Source organism: Trachypithecus francoisi, unplaced genomic scaffold (assembly GCF_009764315.1).
Source record: "Trachypithecus francoisi isolate TF-2019V2 unplaced genomic scaffold, Tfra_2.0 Lachesis_group4, whole genome shotgun sequence".
In the NCBI taxonomy this organism is placed as follows: domain Eukaryota; kingdom Metazoa; phylum Chordata; class Mammalia; order Primates; family Cercopithecidae; genus Trachypithecus; species Trachypithecus francoisi.
Genome location: NW_022681469.1, coordinates 16861428 through 16881794, shown reverse-complemented (window position 1 = coordinate 16881794; position 20367 = coordinate 16861428). Strand labels below are relative to the sequence as shown.

Here is a 20367-nt window from a genome sequence, read left to right as displayed (position 1 = left end):
AAACAGTGAGTATATTTGGACATACAGAGTCATAGACACTGGAGACTCCAAAAGGAGAAAGGGTGGGAGGAGGGTGAAATACTACTCATTGGGTACAATGTACACTATTTGGGTGATGGGTACACTAAAAGCCCAGTCTTCACCACTATGCATACAAATCCATGTAACATGTTTGCACTTGTACTCCTAAATCTGTAAAAATTAAAATCAGTAAAAAATATTTTTAAAAAGTGAAAAAAATGCTGGTAGGAATATCATAGATCTTCTAGTTGAATTTCTTTCATTTGTAAATGAAGAAACTGAGAATGAGAAACCTTAAGTAAATTTTCCAAGGTAATCTAGCTGGTTATTTTCAGAATGAAGATTGCAAAAAAGAAAATTAACTAGATTTAAAGTCTCCTGGAAGATGCTATATCATCTATGTACCATTCTTGCTAAAAAAACAAACTTAAATCTGATAAAACTATAAAGCTAATAATTAATTTACAGGAACTATAAGGATAGAGAAATATGTTAGCATGCATAGAGATGTAATCAACAAAATTCAGACTGCAGGAAAAATCTACAGAACAAATTCTGTTTCTTAAAAAATACATAACAGATATAAACCAATTACGAGATATAAATCTTACTTGCATCCTCAGGAGAGCAGAACAAATTGTAAAAGTTTATCAGACAATGAAAGAAAATTCAAAATTTACTAGATATTTGATGACAGTAAAGAATTATTATAAACATAGGTGTGATAATATTTTGCCTTTTGCAAAATTTCTTATCTTTCAAAGAAACATACTGAGTATTTTTGGATTAAAAGACATGAGACCTGAGATTTGCTTCAAAGTAATTCGGGGTAGGGAGAAAAGTGGACCAGAATAAAGACAGAATGAATTGGCCATGAGTTGATAATTTTTAAATTTAGATAAGGGGGCTTGGGAGGCTTGTTACCGTATCCATTGCATACATTTGAGCTTTTCCATTAAAAATCTTACTAGTTATATAGTAAATCAAGTTCACATCTAAAATTGTTTTCTCTTACTTTTTAGAGATGGCAAGAAAGAAGCTGAAAAAATTTACTACTTTGGAGATTGTGCTCAGTGTTCTTCTGCTCGTGTTGTTTATCATCAGTATTGTTCTAATTGTGCTTTTAGCCAAAGAGGCATTGAAATCAACAGGTAAGAAGTAACTCTGGGGCTCTCTCCATGTGTTGTTTTTATTAGAGCAAATCTTCATCAATGGCAGGAAAGTAATGCTTTCATGCTCATGTGTGTTGTTTGTTGTGGGGGCTGTTATATGTGTGTGTTCTATGTGTTTTGGGCAGCTCAGTAGATATTCATTGTCAGTTTAAGTTGTGATACTTTGATTTAGCAATTAATGCATTGCAGGATTCCATAATTGATATTTTACATACATTTGCCAAATTTCCTTAAATAGCTCTAATTCTGCTAAGAATGGTAATTAACAATACCCTTACGTGAAAGGCAAGCAAATGAGTATATGAGAGACTTCAAAAAGTTTGTGGAAAAATAGAAATATAGAAATAGAAAGACAGAAAGATAAAAATAAAAACAATAAACTTTATTTCTCAATGTAAACTCCACCAAGTTCAGGACACTTTTGTAAAAGATGATACCAGCCATTTAGTCCATCCATAAGGACTAAGGGTCCTGGGAATTTAACCTTTTTAATGCAGTCTTTTTTACATTATTAACTGAAAAAAATGAGTGCGCTTTATAGATTTTTTTTTAAGATTAGGAAACTAAAAGAAGTCAAAAGGAGCCAAATAAGAACCATAAGGTGGATTTCCCATCAAAACTCTTCAAAATTGCCTTTGTTTGATGACGAAATGAGCAGGAACTTTGTGGTGGTGGAGAAGGACTCTCTGTGAAGCTTTCCTGGGCGCTTTTTCTGCTGAAGCTTTGGCTAACTTTCTGAAAGCACTCTCATAATAAGTAGATGTTACTGCTCTTTGGCCCTCCAGAAAGTCAACAAGGAAAATGCCTTGAGCATCTCAAAAAACTGTTGCATGACCTTTGCTCTTGACTGGTCTGCTTTTGCTTTGACTGGTCCACTTTTACTGTGACTAGGCCACTTTCCCCTCTTGGGAGCCATTGCCTTGTGCTTTGTCTTAAGGCTCGCACTGGTAAAGCCATGTTCCATCTCCTGTTACAACTCTTGAAAGAAATACTTCAGAATCTTGATCCCCACTTGTTTAAAATTTCCATTTAAGGTTCTCCTCTTGTTTGCAGCTGATATGGGTGCAACAATTTTGGCACCCATAGAGTAGAAAGTGTGCTCAACTTTCATTTTTTCAGTCAGGACTGTGTAAGCTGAACCACTTGAGACATCCGTGGTTTTGCCTATTGTTTCTGCTCTTATTTGTCAGTCCTCTTCATTGGGGCATGACAAAAATAATTTTTATCTTCACAAATGGATGTGGATGGTCTGCTGCTGTGGGCTTCATCTTCGATATTGTATTGGCCCTTCTTAAAATGAGTTATCCTTTTATAAACTGTTGATTTCTTTGGGGCATTGTCCCCATAAACATTTTGTAAGTATCAGTGATTTCACCATTTTTCCACCCAAGCTTCATCATGAGTTTGATGTTTGTTCTTGCTTCAGTTTTAGCAGAATTTATGTCGCTCTGATAGGTGCTCTTTTCAAACTGATGTCTTATCTTTCCTACTGACTTAAGCTAAGTCCTGTTCAGACATTTTGTAACAATCTACTGTGAGTACCAAAAATATTTGAAATTTCTACATAGTTTTTTCATAATACATATTTTTCATGGACTTTCTGAAGACCCTCATCTAATCGAAGTTTTTTTGTTTATTGAATTTTTATATCCCCAAAAGGAGCTGGATTATGCAGAGTTATCCATGGTTTCTTATCTGATTCATCTAGGAGCAACTTCCTAGGAGAACCAGGCAATCAAGGGTTAACCTGTGGCTTCTCTGTCCCTCCTACCCCATCCCTTGTTAGAACAATTTCTACTTTTTGTAGAAAAAAGTCCCAAAGGTTGCTCAGCTCTTAAAATTATGTGATTCTAAAGATGTAACTAAAACCATTGTGCAGACATTGGCACAATTTGAATCTGAAACCCTGAATGAAAGGAAAACCAATCAAAAGACTAACTGTTTTGTCTTAATGTCATTATTAATTTATTGTAGAACACCTTCAAGAAACCTCACCTCCTTATTTTAGGATACAATAAAAACACCTTTTCTAATTTACTGATTTTTAAATCTGAAATCAAAGTTCTCCAGCCCTTAGATAAGTCCTAGCTGTCAGTTTTTAGACTGGTGGGCTCCCTTTACATCTTTTGTCATGTAGGACTTTGTATTTACAGAAGAATGACGTTGCTCAGAAGCATTCTTTGTCCTGGGGATTGGTTGTTGACTGAGCAAGCAAAGTTAAGGTTACTGTGACTAGGATGGCACTTGTACTGCACATGTTCTGTGTGCCCTTGCTGCTGGGGTTGGAAGTAAAGAATCAGATCAGAGATCTGCAGACTTTACTGTAAAGGACCAGATAGTAAATGTTTTAGATTTTGTGGGCCATACAGAGTCTGCCGTATGACTTAATTTTGCCCTTGTAGCACAAAGCAGCTAAAAATAAATGAGTGTGTAATGTGTATAACATGTAATGTGCATGTGTGTAATTTTCCACTAATACTTCGTTTGTAAAACAGGCTTTGACTTAATTTGGCCTGAAGGCCATAGTTACTGACCCCTAAACTAAAGGAAGGGTGGTCCCCAACTTCATGAGCTTCTCGTCTAAAGGTGGAGTCCTTACTCTTATACATACCATCTTGTAGGGGATGGAATTGGGAGTAGAAGGAGATGATGTAGAGATACACAGAGGTAAATACAGTCAGCAGGAACAAAGTGACATTTTATAAAGTGAATGCATAAATTTTGAGGTCATCAGAGTGAAGCCCACTCAGTAGTGGAGTTAACTGGAGGTGTTGAGAACTATTGAATATCTGTGAAATTAAATTTGTTTAATGGTCATTTTATGTTTGCTTTTGATATAGCCCCAGATCCTGGGACAACTGGTACCCCAGATCCTGAAACAACCGCTTCTACGCAGCCTAGGACAACTGGTCCCCCAGATCCTGGAACAACTGGTACCACTCCTATTTCTGCTGAATGTCCAGTGGTAAATGAATTGGAACGAATTAATTGCATCCCTGACCAGCCACCAACAAAGGTTTGAGTTATGAATTTTGTTTCCATTTCAGAATTTATGCAACCTGATAGTTGTTTTGTTTGTTTTTGTTTTGTTTTGGTTTTCTTCATTAGTGACTCTCAGGAGAGGTGTTTATGTTGCAGCCATTAGCCGCTCAGGCAAATTAACCTTTGTCCATGCTGGCTGTGCAGCTTCGGGAAAGGAAGACCTGGAATATTCCCCTGGGTTGCCAGATTCAGCAAATAAAAGTGCGGTTGCCCAGCCAAATTCAAATTTCAGAAAAACAATGAGTCAGGTTTTAGTATAAGTGTGTCCCATGAAAGATTTTGGGCTTACTTACTAAAAGTGTATTTGTCTTTTATATGGCAACACTACATGATTACTAGTTCTTTCTGCCTCTGTTCTTGCCCTGTATGTCTCTCCTTCTCCTTTCAGAATTTCCAAAGCTCATCTGGGATCTACAGTAAAAATTCATACACGTGCACAAAGCATTATTTAAAATAAGGGCAAAGTTTCAAGGGCTATGTTTTGGAAGGAAGGAGGTAATTAATGCCAGATTAAAGATAGTGCAGACATCTGGGTATTTACTTTAGCCCATTGTTTCTAGATTATCGGCTGAAGTCCAGCTGATTATGATGATTATAAAGTACTTTGCCCACACCCTATGTTTGTTGTGCGAAACTTACAGAAAGCTGATGCACACGCATTTACTTTCCCTGTCATATTGTGCAAGTTACTCAATAGCTCAACTGGGCTGTACTCAATAGCTCGCTAATTACTTGGAAGCTCACCTAGATTATCACATTCTCAGTATGTCACGCTACTGCAACACTCCATCTTGTTATTGGGTATTGGTGAACTTCAGATACAGCCATAGTAATGTCTCTTTGGTGCTTTATTGTAAGATCTTTTGATAAGTACTGTGGTATCAAGATTGAAGTTCAATAAATGATCTTTGGCTTTTCTACATGTCATACCCAACTGAATTACTCCATGACCTTGGCGTGTATTAATTGGCATGCTCAGCCAGAGAGAAATACTGGCACTTTCAATGATTCATTTTCTTGTAGAAGGTACATCTTAGGCCTTTTGTTGTATGTTTCACGAATCCTGAGAGCTGTATGCTGATCCAGATTGTTGTTAAGAGCTGAGGCTATGGATAGTGATGTGTTTGTATGGCGTTCACATTAAAGGGAATATAGCTGAAAGAGGATGGTGGGAAGAAGTTATGAACACAACAGATAGGGTAGGCAGAATGTTCTGGTGTTGAAGCCATTCCCATATAATTTTTTCATTCTTATCATCTGTCCTCCAAGATTATATGTAAAAGAACTAAAAGAATAACTTTCTCTGCAGATGGTTCTTGGTTGTAAATACCATTGTTTCATTCTACCAATTATGGGAGGGAATCCTTTTCCAGTACAGAAGGAAGTAATGTATCAAGCCACCCTGACACCCTGAGTACTCTTGGGAGACTCTTCTTTGTCGAGAGAATGGACTCTAGGAGTCCCCTTCATGGATCTTAGAAAAAAAGATCACTCAATTATCTAACTCCAGTTCGTATCTTTAGTTCTGGGCTTGAAACTGGGCATCTTGAAGAGGGCATCTTCACTGAATCCCTTCCTATCACATCAGCTGAACTCATTACCTCCTCACCAAATCTGCTTTTTCTTCTCAGCTACCAGATTTCTGTTAGTAGTTCTATTAAGCTTCTCGTTCTTGAGGCAGAAACAGCAGAACTTCTGCTTGGCTCATCCCTTCTATCCCTTTGGCCAGTATTTCATATATTTTAAAATGTTTTCCTTAACAGTATTTTCCAGAAGAGGCATTTCATTTTCATTCTCACTGCCATCCCTAGATCATCATTTCCTCATGCTTGGGTTGGTCCAGGTGCCGCCTGGCATCCCTTCTGAATTCCATTTCTCCCATCCATTCCATTACATGAGGGATTAGAATTGCTCTTTTTTACATCCAACTTTTGTTATTAGTTCTACCCAACTCCAGTACATATAGTGGTTTATTACTGTATGTTGAGTCAAGTTCAAACACTGTCTTCTATCATCTAAGACCCTACCTCTGTGCCTCTATAGGTTCACTTAGGCTATACTTCTATGCAGATTTTAAAGACAACTCTCTACACTTATTCTGAACCTTTGAATTCTAAAATCCTTTCCACTTCCTTGATAAAGTCTTTTATCCCCAATTCCAGAACTCAGAGTTGAAAGATCCCATTGATGGCAGGGAGCAGGAATATTTCATCAAATTCCAGATATCCGGCTTAGGAAAGAAATGATAGTTAATACTTTTAAATACTTTGATTTTTCAGGGCTATAATGCACTGTGTAAACATGGGAGAGCAGGTTACATGCTTAAAGATAAACCCGCGTGTCCTAAGTGAACATTGTAGAGTAATTAAGCTGAGAGAAATTCACAGTTGTTTTCCAAGGATAACAATAATATAAGTGGTAATCTGAGTAATTTGAGAGGTTACCATATTTCTTAAGCAGAAGCTTTGCCATCTTTTACAGCAAACACACTTGGTAATTGTCTGTGTATTACTCATTTATTTGGCTTATGATATCTTTTGGCAAATTCCAGTTTATTATCAATGTGTTGGGGATCATGTTTTATGATATAGCAGCAAGGGTATTGCATTTTGCCAAGGTCATTGTGAGTCTTCATCTTTAAATTACTCTTTGTTTATACAACATCAGTTAATAGCCATTATATGGTGCTAGGAAGAGCAGTGAGCCCAGATACAAACTTAAACTCTTAAAAGACTTAAGTTTATGTTTGGCACCTTGAAATGATAGTGTAGCCATTGGACAAGTGAAAGTATGTAAGGGGAGCCAGGTTATTGAGTTACTCAGTCCTGGCTTTGCTTCTGGAAAGCTCTTTGACTTGATCAGTAAGTCACATTTTCTTATAAACTGTCAAATCCTTCTAAGTAAAATGAGACAGTGTGCTCAGCTAAAAGTGCTCATTAAACAAATAACTATTGAACACTATACTAACCTCAAAATATTTTAGAATAGTGATCTCTAAGGTTCTGGGAAATGTTTCTCTGAAAATTCATCACAGTCTGATTTGGGGGACTAGAAAGACTGGATTCTGGTGGCAACTTTGTTTTAAAAAATCTTTGCTGTTAGACTTCACCTTGAGGTTAAATGAAGTGGCCAATCTAACAAGCTAAATTTCAAAACCTAACTCAAGATGCACATATTATAAAATAGCCTAAAATTAAGATATTTCACAGAGTCGAGACTAATTTTATTCATTCATTTGTTCAAACTTGCTGCACATAAAAACAGCTAGAGAACATTTTGATGAATAGAGGGTGATTTGAAATTCCTTTATCATCAAGTGCTTTCAACTTCTAAAATTCCTGCTCTATTTGAAGATGGGATACTTTGTTTCATTCTATTCATTTTCTTCATGTGGAGACTTTCTGATTCCACCTTTTTTGTTCACAACATCAGGTTCTTTTGTGCTGCTGTAACATAATGCCCAAGACTGAGTAATTTATCAAACACAGAATTTTACTTCTCAGTTATGGATGGAGACTGGAAAGAACAAGACCAAGGTGCTGGCATCTTGTGAGGACCTTCTTGCTACATCTTCACATGGTGGCAGGCAGAAGGCAAGAGACAGCTCACTGTCTCCTTTATAAAGGCACCTAATTCCCTTTGTGTGGGAAGAGCCCTCATGGCCTAATCACCTCTTAAAGGCCCCACCTGTTAATACTAACATATTGGCAACACCTGAATTTTGGAGGGGGCCCATTCCAGCCAAAGCACCAGTCTAACTAAAATTGCTCTAAGTCTTCTATTTTCTTAGACTTCTGTTTTCTTAGAGCACAACTTCTCCATTTGTCTACTGAATTACAAACTACCCAAACTTACTGGTTTGCAACAACGATTGTTTTATTATATCTAGTGATTTTATAAGTCTGAGATTCTGGCAGGGTTTGACTGAATGGTCCTGTTCCACATAGCATTTACTGAGATTACATGATGTGGTGGTATTTAGTTGGTGGCTGGTCTGGTCTGGAGGTTTCAAGATGACTTTACTTACATACCTGGTACCTTGGCGAAAATGGCTGTAAGGCTGACTGCGCCCTCTTCCCCTCCATGTAGTCACAGAGTCTGTCTTGGTACTCTCCCCAGCAGGATAGCTGAACTTCTTACATGGTGGCTCAGTGCTGCAAGAGACAGAGACTTAAGCTTCCAGTTCTCTTAAATACCACACCTAAGCCAGCATAGCATCACTTTTGCTGCATTTTATTGATCAAATCAGTCTCAGGCCGGCCCAGATTCAACAGGAACAATGATAGACTCCACCTCTTGATGCAAAGTGTGTCGGAGAACTTGATGGCCATTTAAAACAGTTGCAGAGGAATGCTTATTTTTTTTTCTTCAGAGTAGCATAAAGGCTGCTATTAATGGTCAAGGCTGTGGTGAACTGGACAGTACAGAACAGAGCAGGATGGGGTGGCACAGGTTATTGGAGTCAGCACTGGGAATAGGTTGGGTGGCAGAGCTGAGTGACTTGAGGTCTAATGCGAATGGGAAGGAGTGCCTCCTGTTCCCTCCAGTGGCAGGAAATGGTTGATGCCACTGACACACTCAAGCTGACTCTCCCTCAGTCTGGGATCATGTCCTTTTAACCAGTTTGCATTTGTCCTTGCAACTTTGCCCTCTTTCTCTTCTGAATGCTGCAGCTGCTGAAATTTTGATTTTCTTTTTTTTAAATCTTAGATCTGCTGCTTCCTAATGACCTAATGGTTTATGCATTTCAAGGCACCTGTAATCTTATCAGTAAATTATTTTCACCTCACATTGTGGAAAGACATAGGGAATTACTTCTGAGAAAGTTTCTGGTTGATAATTGATTTCACCTTTAGAATAGGCTTTTGCGAATATAGGGTGGCGATTTCTCTTTTTTGTATACAAATATGTGAGAAAGTATTTTTAAAACTAAAAGGCCCACATACTTACTACAGAAAATGTGTTAGGAGAGAAAGTCTGTGACAGGATGATCCCTTTAGGCTTCTTCTGGTTCTTCTCTCTACCCATTACACTGATCAGCCCAGCAAGCACCTGGGGCTTCTCTGGTTTCCTGTAATAGTAGGAATCATGGATTATCATTTAGTGGTTTTCATTTTACTACTTTCTGCTTGCTTCTCTTTTTCTGTACTTCCCAGGCTCTGTCCCAGAAATTCTGATTTAATTCTTAAGGAGTGGATCCCAGGCCTGCTTATTTTTGTAATTTTCCAGGTGATCCAAATGTGCAACTAAGATTAATAACCACTGGTCTAGATCTGTTTTAGCATCACCTAGAGAGCTAATAAAATCCTTAGCACTCCAGCTTCAGTGAAGGAGGATAGGGCCTGTGCTTTTACACTTTTCCTAAAGTTTCCAGGTGATTCTGAGAGGTACCATAGTTTGAGAGTATAGTAAAATGTGTTTGACACAATGTGCAAAGTTGTACATTTTCAGCAGTTCTGTAGGTCGTTATGTAGGAAGGGATTTTGGCAAAATATAGAATGTTTTCAGTCTGTATTTTTATATTGTTAGTCATGATTATTATAGTCTTCTTGGTAATCCAGTATATGAAAGCTTGAAAAATAATGACATATTAGGTACTTGTTAAAAGCTGGGGAGCTGAGAAAATAGGCAGTTCTATATTCTTTCCTATTATTTATTTTCACATTGGTTTTGATTTTTTCTATGTAGCACTAACTTCTTTGAAATAATTATTAATAAATCTTTAAGATATACAAAAATATATAACCATTATCCAGCTTAAGAGATAAAATATTATCAGCAGAGATGAAGTCCCCTGCATATCCATTCTGTATTATTACCTTTTCCTCCATCCTCATTAGAGGTCACCACACTTTTGAAATTGATATTTACCATGCATTCCCTTCGACCTTTACTACTTCTATATATCCTTGTAAATAAAAGACATATACAGCCTATAAACATTTTTGCTTATGCACTTAACATTGTGAGATTTAACTAAGTTGATAGATATCTCTAGTTCATTTATTTTTGCCATAAAATTGGTACACAATTGTATAAAATTGTATATCAATTTTACGGCAAAAATAAATCAAAATCACTCTTTCTAAGTAAAAAGATTAGTTTTTCTCCAATATCTTGAAGTTACATCAGTTCTATTCTGAATATCTTTGTAAGTTTTTTTACTTGCACCTGTGTGATTTTAGATATATATCTTCAAGTTTACTAGACATTATCAAATTGATCTCCAAAGCAGCTGTGCTGATTTACCATCTCACTTTCATTCTCTGTATCCTCTTTGGAATTGACAGTTGATTAAAGTTTTGCCATTTGGGGATTATAAGATAGTATTCTGTTGTGGTTTCAGTGCTAATTTTTCTGAATACTAATATTGGTGAACATCTCTCATTTAGTTCTTTTCTGTGAATTTTTCTGTCTTGCCCAATTTTATATTGAGATGTTTTTCTTCTTGATATGTACAAGCTTCCTGTTCATTCATTGATGTGATTCTGGATTCTTATTCTTATCATATGTGTTGCAAATATTTACTGTTTTGAGGCTTTGCTCATCTATTTTATATTGTCTTGATGAACAAAAGTTTTACATTTTAATAGAGTCAGGCCTATCAACAATTGTGACTTATGCTTTGATAACTATATATTCCCATATTACATTGTATCTCAGGAACAATTCCAGGAAGACTAAAAGCCTAGAGGCAAAAAACAAAAAGTTATAGATTTAAGAAGAGAAAAAAAGAATCTAATATAATAATAATTGAGTTATTTATTCTATTTTTTTCTATAAATTTTCTTGAATTTCTACCTAGACAATATTTTGTCTGGAAGTAATGAATTATTTGGCTTCATTGTATTCAGTTTTGTACATTTTTTTCTTGTTCTCTTGAATTGTTAGGCCCTCCAATATATTTTTAAATTATAAGCAATCGTAGTGATGGGTCACTTAGGTTATTTTTCCTGATTTTACAAGGAATCCTTTTAATATGTTACCATTTAGTAAGATACTTCTTGTATAGTTTTGGTGGATATCCATTATCAAACTGAGGAAGTTGTTTTCATTCCAAGTTTGCTAAAAATTTTATTATAATAGCTGATGAATTCAAATGATTATATGGTATACTTTTTAAAATAAGTTTTTTTTTTTTTATTATACTTTAAGTTCTAGGGTACATGTGCATGACGTTTATATCATGTATAACTCCCCAATGCAATCCCTCCCTCCTCCCCCCTCCCCATGATAGGCCCCAGTGTGTGATGTTCCCCTTCCCGAGTCCATGTGATCTCATTGTTCAGTTCCCACCTATGAGTGAGAACATGCGGTGTTTGGTTTTCTCTTCTTGTGATAGTTTGCTAAGAATGATGGTTTCCAGCTGCATCCATGTCCCTACAAAGGACGCAAACTCATCCTTTTTGATGGCTGCATAGTATTCCATGGTGTATATGTGCCACATTTTCTTAATCCAGTCTGTCACAGATGGACATTTGGGTTGATTCCAAGTCTTTGCTATTGTGAATAGTGCCGCAATAAACATACGTGTGCATGTATCTTTGTAGTAGAGTAATTTATAATCCTTTGGGTATATACGCAGTAGTGGGATGGCTGGGTCATATGGTACATCTAGTTCTAGATCCTTGAGGAATCGCCATACTGTTTTCCATAATGGTTGTAAACTAGTTTACAATCCCACCAACAGTGTAAAAGTGTTCCTATTTCTCCACATCCTCTCCAACACCTGTTGTTTCCTGACTTCTTAATGATTGCCATTCTAACTGGTGTGAGATGGTATCTCATTGTGGTTTTGATTTGCATTTCTCTGATGGCCAGTGATGATGAGCATTTTTCATGTGTCTGTTGGCTGTATGGATGTCTTCTTTTGAGAAATGTCTGTTCATATCCTTTCCCCACTTTTTGATGGGGTTGTTTGTTTTTTCTTGTAAATTTGTTTGAGTTCTTTGTAGATTCTGGATATTAGCCCTTTGTCAGATGAGTAGGTTGCAAAAATTTTTTCCCATTCTGTAGGTTGCCTGTTCACTCTGATGGTAGTTTCTTTAGCTGTGCAAAAGCTCTTTAGTTTAATTAGATCCCATGTGTCAATTTTTGCTTTTGCTGCCGTTGCTTTTGGTGTTTTAGACATGAAGTCCTTGCCCATGCCTATGTCCTGACTGGTACTACCTAGATTTTCTTCCAGGGTTTTTATGGTATTAGGTCTAACATTTAAGTCTCTAATCCATCTTGAATTAATCTTCGTATAAGGGGTAAGGAAAGGATCCAGTTTCAGCTTTCTACTTATGGCTAGCCAATTTTCCCAGCACCATTTATTAAATAGGGAATCCTTTCCCCATTTCTTGTTTCTCTCAGGTTTGTCAAAGATCAGATGGCTGTAGATGTGTGGTATTATTTCTGAGGACTCTGTTCTGTTCCATTGGTCTATATCTCTGTTGTGGTACCAGTACCATGCTGTTTTGGTTACTGTAGCCTTGTAGTATAGTTTGAAGTCAGGTAGCGTGACGCCTCCAGCTTTGTCCTTTTGACTTAGGATTGTCTTGGCAATGCGGGCTCTTTTTTGGTTCCATATGAACTTTAAAGCCGTTTTTTCCAATTCTGTGAAGAAAGTCATTGGTAGCTTGATGGGGATGGCATTGAATCTATAAATCACCTTGGGCAGTATGGCCATTTTCACGATATTGATTCTTCCTATCCATGAGCATGGTATGTTCTTCCATTTGTTTGTGTCCTCTTTGATTTCACTGAGCAGTGGTTTGTAGTTCTCCTTGAAGAGGTCCTTTACATCCCTTGTAAGCTGGATTCCTAGGTATTTGATTCTCTTTGAAGCAATTGTGAATGGAAGTTCATTCCTGATTTGGCTCTCTGCTTGTCTGTTACTGGTGTATAAGAATGCTTGTGATTTTTGCACATTAATTTTGTATCCTGAGACTTTGCTGAAGTTGCTTATCAGCTTAAGGAGATTTTGGGCTGAGACAATGGGGTTTTCTAAATATACAATCATGTCATCTGCAAACAGGGACAATTTGACTTCTTCTTTTCCTAACTGGATACCCTTGATTTCTTTCTCTTGCCTGATTGCCCTAGCCAGAACTTCCAACACTATGTTGAATAGGAGTGGTGAGAGAGGGCATCCCTGTCTTGTGCCAGTTTTCAAAGGGAATTTTTCCAGTTTTTGCCCATTCAGTATGATATTAGCTGTGGGTTTGTCATAAATAGCTCTTATTATTTTGAGGTACGTTCCATCAATACCAAATTATTGAGCGTTTTTAGCATAAAGGGCTGTTGAATTTTGTCAAAAGCCTTTTCTGCATCTATTGAGATAATCATGTGGTTCTTGTCTTTGGTTCTGTTTATATGCTGGATTACGTTTATTGATTTGCGAATGTTGAACCAGCCTTGCATCCCAGGGATGAAGCCCACTTGATCATGGTGGATAAGCTTTTTGATGTGCTGCTGAATCCGGTTTGCCAGTATTTTATTGAGATTTTTGCATCGATGTTCATCAGGGATATTGGTCTAAAATTCTCTTTTTTTGTTGTGTCTCTGCCAGGCTTTGGTATCAGGATGATGTTGGCCTCATAAAAAGAGTTAGGGAGGATTCCCTCTTTTTCTATTGATTGAAATAGTTTCAGAAGGAATGGTACCAGCTCCTCCTTGTACCTCTGGTAGAATTCAGCTGTGAATCCATCTGGTCCTGGACTTTTTTTGTGGGTAGGCTATTAATTGTTGCCTCAATTTCAGAGCCTGCTATTGGTCTATTCAGGGATTCAACTTCTTCCTGGTTTAGTCTTGGGAGAGTGTAAGTGTCCAGGAAATTATCCATTTCTTCTAGATTTTCTAGTTGATTTGCGTAGAGGCATTTATAGTATTCTCTGATGGTTGTTTGTATTTCTGTGGGGTCGGTGGTGATATCCCCTTTATCATTTTTATGGCGTCTATTTGATTCCTCTCTCTTTTCTTCTTTATTAGTCTAGCTAGCGGTCTGTCAATTTTGTTGATCTTTTCAAAAAACCAACTCCTGGATTCATTGATTTTTTGGAGGGTTTTTTGTGTCTCTATCTCCTTCAGTTCTGCTCTGATCTTAGTTATTTCTTGCCTTCTGCTAGCTTTTGAATGTGTTTGCTCTTGCCTCTCTAGTTCTTTTAATTGTGATGTTAGAGTGTCAATTTTAGATCTCTCCTGCTTTCTCTTGTGGGCATTTAGTGCTATAAATTTCCCTCTACACACTGCTTTAAATGTGTCCCAGAGATTCTGGTATGTTGTATCTTTGTTCTCATTGGTTTCAAAGAACATCTTTATTTCTGCTTTCATTTCGTTATGTACCCAGTAGTCATTCAGGAGCAGGTTGTTCAGTTTCCATGTAGTTGAGCGGTTTGGATTGAGTTTCTTAGTCCTGAGTTCTAGTTTGATTGCACTGTGGTCTGAGAGACAGTTTGTTATAATTTCTGTTCTTGTACATTTGCTGAGGAGTGCTTTACTTCCAATTATGTGGTCAATTTTGGAATAAGTGCGATGTGGTGCTGAGAAGAATGTATATTCTGTTGATTTGGGGTGGAGAGTTCTATAGATGTCTATTAGGTCCGCTTGGTGCAGAGATGAGTTCAATTCCTGGATATCCTTGTTAACTTTCTGTCTCGTTGATCTGTCTAATGTTGACAGTGGAGTGTTGAAGTCTCCCATTATTATTGTATGGGAGTCTAAGTCTCTTTGTAAGTCTCTAAGGACTTGCTTTATGAATCTGGGTGCTCCTGTATTGGGTGCATATATATTTAGGAGAGTTAGCTCTTCCTGTTGAATTGATCCCTTTACCATGATGTAATGGCCTTCTTTGTCTCTTTTGATCTTTGATGGTTTAAAGTGTGTTTTATCAGAGACTAGGATTGCAACCCCTGCTTTTGTTTGTTCTCCATTTGCTTGGTAGATCTTCCTCCATCCCTTTATTTTGAGCCTATGTATGTCTCTGCATGTGAGATGGGTCTCCTGAATACAGCAGACTGATGGGTCTTGACTCTTGATCCAGTTTGCCAGTCTGTGTCTTTTAATTGGAGCATTTAGTCCATTGACATTTAAGGTTAATATTGTTATGTGTGAACTTGATCCTGTCATTATGATATTAACTGGTTATTTTGCTCGTTAGTTGATGCAGTTTCTTCCTAGCCTCGATGGTCTTTACATTTTGGCATGTTTTTGCAATGGCTGGTACCGCTTGTTCCTTTCCATGTTTAGGGCTTCCTTCAGGGTCTCTTGTAAGGCAGGCCTGGTGGTGACAAAATCTCTAAGCATTTGCTTATCTGTAAAGGATTTTATTTCTCCTTCACTGATGAAGCTTAGTTTGGCTGGATATGAAATTCTGGGTTGAAAATTCTTTTCTTTAAGAACGTTGAATATTGGCCCCCACTCTCTTCTGGCTTGTAGAGTTTCTGCCGAGAGGTCTGCTGTTATTCTGATGGGCTTCCCTTTGTGGGTAACCCGACCTTTCTCTCTGGCTGCCCTTAGATTTTTTCCTTCATTTCAACTTTGGTGAATCTGGCAATTATGTGTCTTGGAGTTGCTCTTCTGGAGGAGTATCTTTGTGGCGTTCTCTGTATTTCCTGAATTTGAATGTTGGCCTGCCCTACTAGGTTGGGGAAGTTCTCCTGGATGATATCCTGAAGAGTGTTTTCCAACTTGGTTCCATTTTCCCCCTCACTTTCGGCACCCCAATCAGACGTAGATTTGGTCTTTTTACATAATCCCATACTTCTTGCAGGCTTTGTTCATTTCTTTTTCTTCTTTTTTCTTTTGGTTTCTCTTCTCGCTTCATTTCATTCATTTGATCCTCAATCGCTGATACTCTTTCTTCCAGTTGATCGAGTCGGTTACTGAAGCTTGTGCATTTGTCACGTATTTCTCGTGTCATGGTTTTCATCTCTGTCATTTCGTTTATGATCTTCTCTGCATTAATTAATCTAGCTGTCAATTCTTCCACTTTTTTTTCAAGATTTTTAGTTTCTTTGCGCTGGGTACGTAATTCCTCCTTTAGCTCTGAGAGGTTTGATGGACTGAAGCCTTCTTCTCTCATCTCGTCAAAGTCATTCTCTGACCAGCTTTGATCCGTTGCTGGCGATGGGCTGCGCTCCTTTGCAGGGGGAGATGCGCTCTTATTTTTTGAATTTCCAGCTTTTCTGCCCTGCTTCTTCCCCATCTTTGTGGTTTTATCTGTCTCTGGACTTTGATGATGGTGACGTACGATGGGGTTTTGGTATAGGTGTCCTTCCTGTTTGATAGTTTTCCGTCTGACAGTCAGAAGGACTGTCTGTTGGTCTGTTGGAGATTGCTTGAGGTCCACTCCAGACCCTGTTTGCCTGGGTATCAGCAGCAGAGGTTGCCGAAGATAGAATATCTTAGAACAGCGAGTGTACCTGTCTGATTCTTTCTTTGGAAGTTTCCTCTCAGGGGTGACGCCACCCTGTGAGGTGTGGGGTGTCAGACTGCCCCTAGTGGGGGATGTCTCCCAGCTAGGCTACTCAGGGGTCAGGGACCCACCTGAGCAGGCAGTCTGTCCGTTCTCGGATCTCAACCTCCGCGTTAGGAGATCCACGGCTCTCCCCAAAGCTGTCAGACAGAGTCGTTCGCGTCTGCACCGCCCCCGCTCTTTCCCCTAATGGACTGCAGCTGTGCGCTGTCCGCAGAGGTAGAGTCTACAGAGACAGGCAGGCTTCCTTGAGCTGCTGTGAGCTCCACCCAGTTCGAGCTTCCCAGCGGCTTTGTTTACCTACTTAAGCCTCAGCAATGGCGGGCGCCCCTCCCCCAGCCTCGCTGCTGCCTTGCGGATAGATCGCCGCAGACTGCTGTGTTAGCAGTGAGGGAGGCTCCGTGGGCGTGGGACCCTCCCGGCCAGGTATGGGATATATTCTCCTGGTGTGCCTGTTTCCTTAAAGCGCAGTATTGGGGTGGGAGTTACCCGATTTTCCAGGTGTTATGTGTCTCAGTTCCCCTGGCTAGGAAAAAGGGATTCCCTTCCCCCTTGCGCTTCCAGGTGAGGCGATGCCTCGCCCTGCTTCAGCTCACGCTGGTCAGGCTGCAGCAGCTGACCAGCACCGATTGTCCGGCACTCCCTAGCGAGATGACCCCAGTACCTCAGTTGAAAACGCAGAAATCACCGGTCTTCTGTGTCGCTCGCGCTGGGAGTTGGAGACTGGAGCTGCTCCTATTCGGCCATCTTGCTCCGCCCCCCTAAAATAAGTTTTTATTATGAATTACACAAGTAGATTTTCTATCATTGAAGGATCTCCTTATTTCTGGAGGAAACACCACTTGGTCATTATTCATTTAATATGTTACTGATTTCTGTTATTAATCCTGTGTGCTTTTTCTTTTAGGCTTTTGCATTTATGTTCATGGATATGACTGGGCTGTAGTTATCCTTTATGCTTCATGTTTGCTTTTGACATAAAGTACTTTCTTTGTTTCTTCCCTTCTCTCTCTTTTAAGTGTTAACAAGCATTGGGAGTTGGAGGAGGAGGGGATTAGGGTGAACAGAGCTTGATTTACTCTTAAGCAGTGTCTTCAGGATCTGACTTCTCTCTATCTCTGAATTCTATTCACTCCTCCTCTTCATGTTGGCAAAAGAGCCTGTATAGCTATTATATAAAAAGTAACATATCTTTCCATCTTTTTTTTTTTTTTTTGAGACGCAGTCTCGCTCTGTCGTCCGGGCTGGAGTGCAGTGGCCGGATCTCAGCTCACTGCAAGCTCCGCCTCCCGGGTTTACGCCATTCTCCTGCCTCAGTCTTTCCATCTTTTATGTACATTATCCATCAATTACTCTGGGTGCTCTTAAAATATTCTGTTATGTACTATCTCCCTTAATTTTACCTTGTGATTCTTTAAACTTTTCTTGTATATATTTTGAGTCTTTATTATTAGGTGTATATCAAGTTTGAGCTGCAATATCTTGAAACTTTAATCATCATGTACTGACTCTGTCTCTCTAATAATGAATTTTTACTTAAAGTCTATTTGCCTGATATTAATATGGTTTTTATTTTATTTTATTGTTTTGAGATGCAGTATCACTCTGTCATCCAGGCTGGAGTGCAGTGGCACAATCTCAGCTCACTGCAACCTCCACTTCCTGGGTTCAAGCAATTCTCCTGCTTCAACCTCCTGAGTAGCTGGGACTACAGCCACAAACCACCATACCTAGCTAATTTTTGTATTTTTAGTAGAGACAGGGTTTCACCATGTTGGCCAGGCTGGTCTTGAACTCCTCACCTCGAGTGATCTGCCTGCCTCCCAAAGTGCTGGAATTACAGGCGTGAGCCACTGCCCTCAGCTGGCATTCTTTTTACGTATTTGTTTTCCACTTAACTTTCAGGGTTTTTGTCAATTTAAGTTTAGGATGTGTAAACTACAAGAAACATTTAGTTGGACTTACTTCTTTAAATGTAATCTATCTTTGTCTTTTAAATATTTAAACCATGTAATAGTTGACACGACACATTCTTTCTAAGGTCTCATTTTGTGCTTTCTCCTTCATTCTGTTTATGTGCTAGTCCCCACCCCCACTCCTTCATCAACTTGTCTTTTTTCTTAATTTTTTGGATCGAGGATTTCCACACTCCCCCCAACTCCAACACTTTTCCTTCAGTACTGTTTTGGTAGTTACACATTCTATGTTATTTTGGCAATTTCCCTTAAATTTTTAATTCTCATATCCAACTTAAAGGGGCATTTTGTGTCCTGGACCTAATTTTTCTGTGTGCCCTATTTCTATTCATGCCATCATTGTCCATAGTTTCTTTCTAAATCTATTTTCCTAGGTTTTATATACTTTGTTTTCTCTTATTATGTGGGTCTTGCTCCATGTCTCTTCCCACTTCTTGCAATGGCTCAGCTCTACTGTAGAAGCTGGCATTTTTGACTTGGCTAGCAAAGACTGTTTGCATTCCTTGCTCTTTTGGCCACTCTGATCTTTGTCCTTTCCAGTTTAATGGAAAAATTATTAAACTCTGGGCTGTATACAAAAACCGCTATGCTTAACACCCTCCCTTTTCAACACTTTTTTCTTTTTATGCTGAGGTTTCATCTGAGTGGGTTTTACAAGAACAAAGACAAAACCGTGGATTGAGGTTGAGTTCACAGTGAAACCTGATCTTACAGCAGTATAAACCACATGTGGACATCATTGTTTATCCCTCATATTGGCTATTAGTGTAAAAAATAGCATTTGATTAAATTTCATTGTTTGTATAACTAAGCAAAACATTTTTTCTTACCATTTGCAAGGCTGCCTTCTTGTGAAAATGTGCTTAGAGATACTCAACCCAGAGTATAGAAAAAAAAAGAAATGGATAGTAAGAGAACTAAGTTATGTTCTTGCCTTTTCAATAGCTGAGTAACCTTTGGCAGGTCACTTTATCTTGGAGAAGCTTTACCACTCTGGGCCAAAGGTAATTTATCTGTAAAGTGATCTGGCAGGAGGTATTAGTTATCTATTGCTGTGTAATAAATTATACCAAAATTTAATGGCCTAATAGGACAAATATTTACTCACAGCTTCTGTAGTCAGACATCTGACCTTGGCTTAGGTAGGTGCCTCTGGCTCAGTGTCTCTTGGAAGGCTGTAGTCAAGGTGTCTTCCAGAATTATGGGATGATTGTTTTCAAGCTCACTCATGCAGTTGTTGGCAGGACAGCTCTTCAGGTGTTGTTGGACTGAGAACCTCAGTTCTTTGTGGGCTGCTAGCTGGAGACCTCCCTCGGTTCCTTGCCATGTGAGCCCCTCCACAGTATGACAACTTGCCTCTCCCAGAACGAGGACTCCAACAGTGAAAGTGAAAGAGAGCAAGCAAGACGGAAGCTTCAGTCTCTCTGTGATCTAATCTTGAAAGCAACATCGTGTTATTTTCTCTGGTTTCTATTACTTGCAAATCACTTGATTCAGTGCGCACTCAAGAGGAGAGACTTCTTTGTTCTTTTTTGTGTTTAACCTGGTTGCTTTTCCCAAATTAGTTGGTGTGAGAAAGAAACTATCTTCATTTTGGCCTCCACTTGATTCAGTCATTAATTATGTTAGAAGGCACATACCTTTCTTAAGTAAGAATCTATTTGGGTGTCAAGAGGGACTACTTTCTGCCTCTGGAGGA

The 20367-nt window shown here is 38.6% G+C and overlaps 1 protein-coding gene and 1 long non-coding RNA gene across 6 annotated transcripts in view; one reads left to right on the top strand and one right to left on the bottom strand.

Annotated features, from left to right (window-relative positions):
- Positions 1 to 20367, top strand: part of MGAM (maltase-glucoamylase) — a 118592-nt gene that overhangs the window by 11838 nt on the left and 86387 nt on the right. For 4 of the 5 annotated variants that reach the window (XM_033194335.1, XM_033194332.1, XM_033194333.1 and 1 more), the window contains 2 exons: positions 1044 to 1172; positions 4034 to 4209. In XM_033194335.1, the coding sequence (XP_033050226.1) occupies positions 1046 to 1172; positions 4034 to 4209 (303 nt within the window). In that variant the 5' untranslated portion in view covers positions 1044 to 1045. The remainder of the gene's footprint in view (positions 1 to 1043; positions 1173 to 4033; positions 4210 to 20367) is intronic. The other variant, XM_033194336.1, reaches the window with a different exon arrangement.
- LOC117073451 lies at positions 4204 to 20037 on the bottom strand. Its single transcript, XR_004433239.1, has 4 exons — positions 19777 to 20037; positions 9186 to 9306; positions 8267 to 8389; positions 4204 to 5390 (listed from the first exon to the last, which is right to left on the bottom strand). It is a non-coding gene; the product is annotated as an uncharacterized LOC117073451 (long non-coding RNA).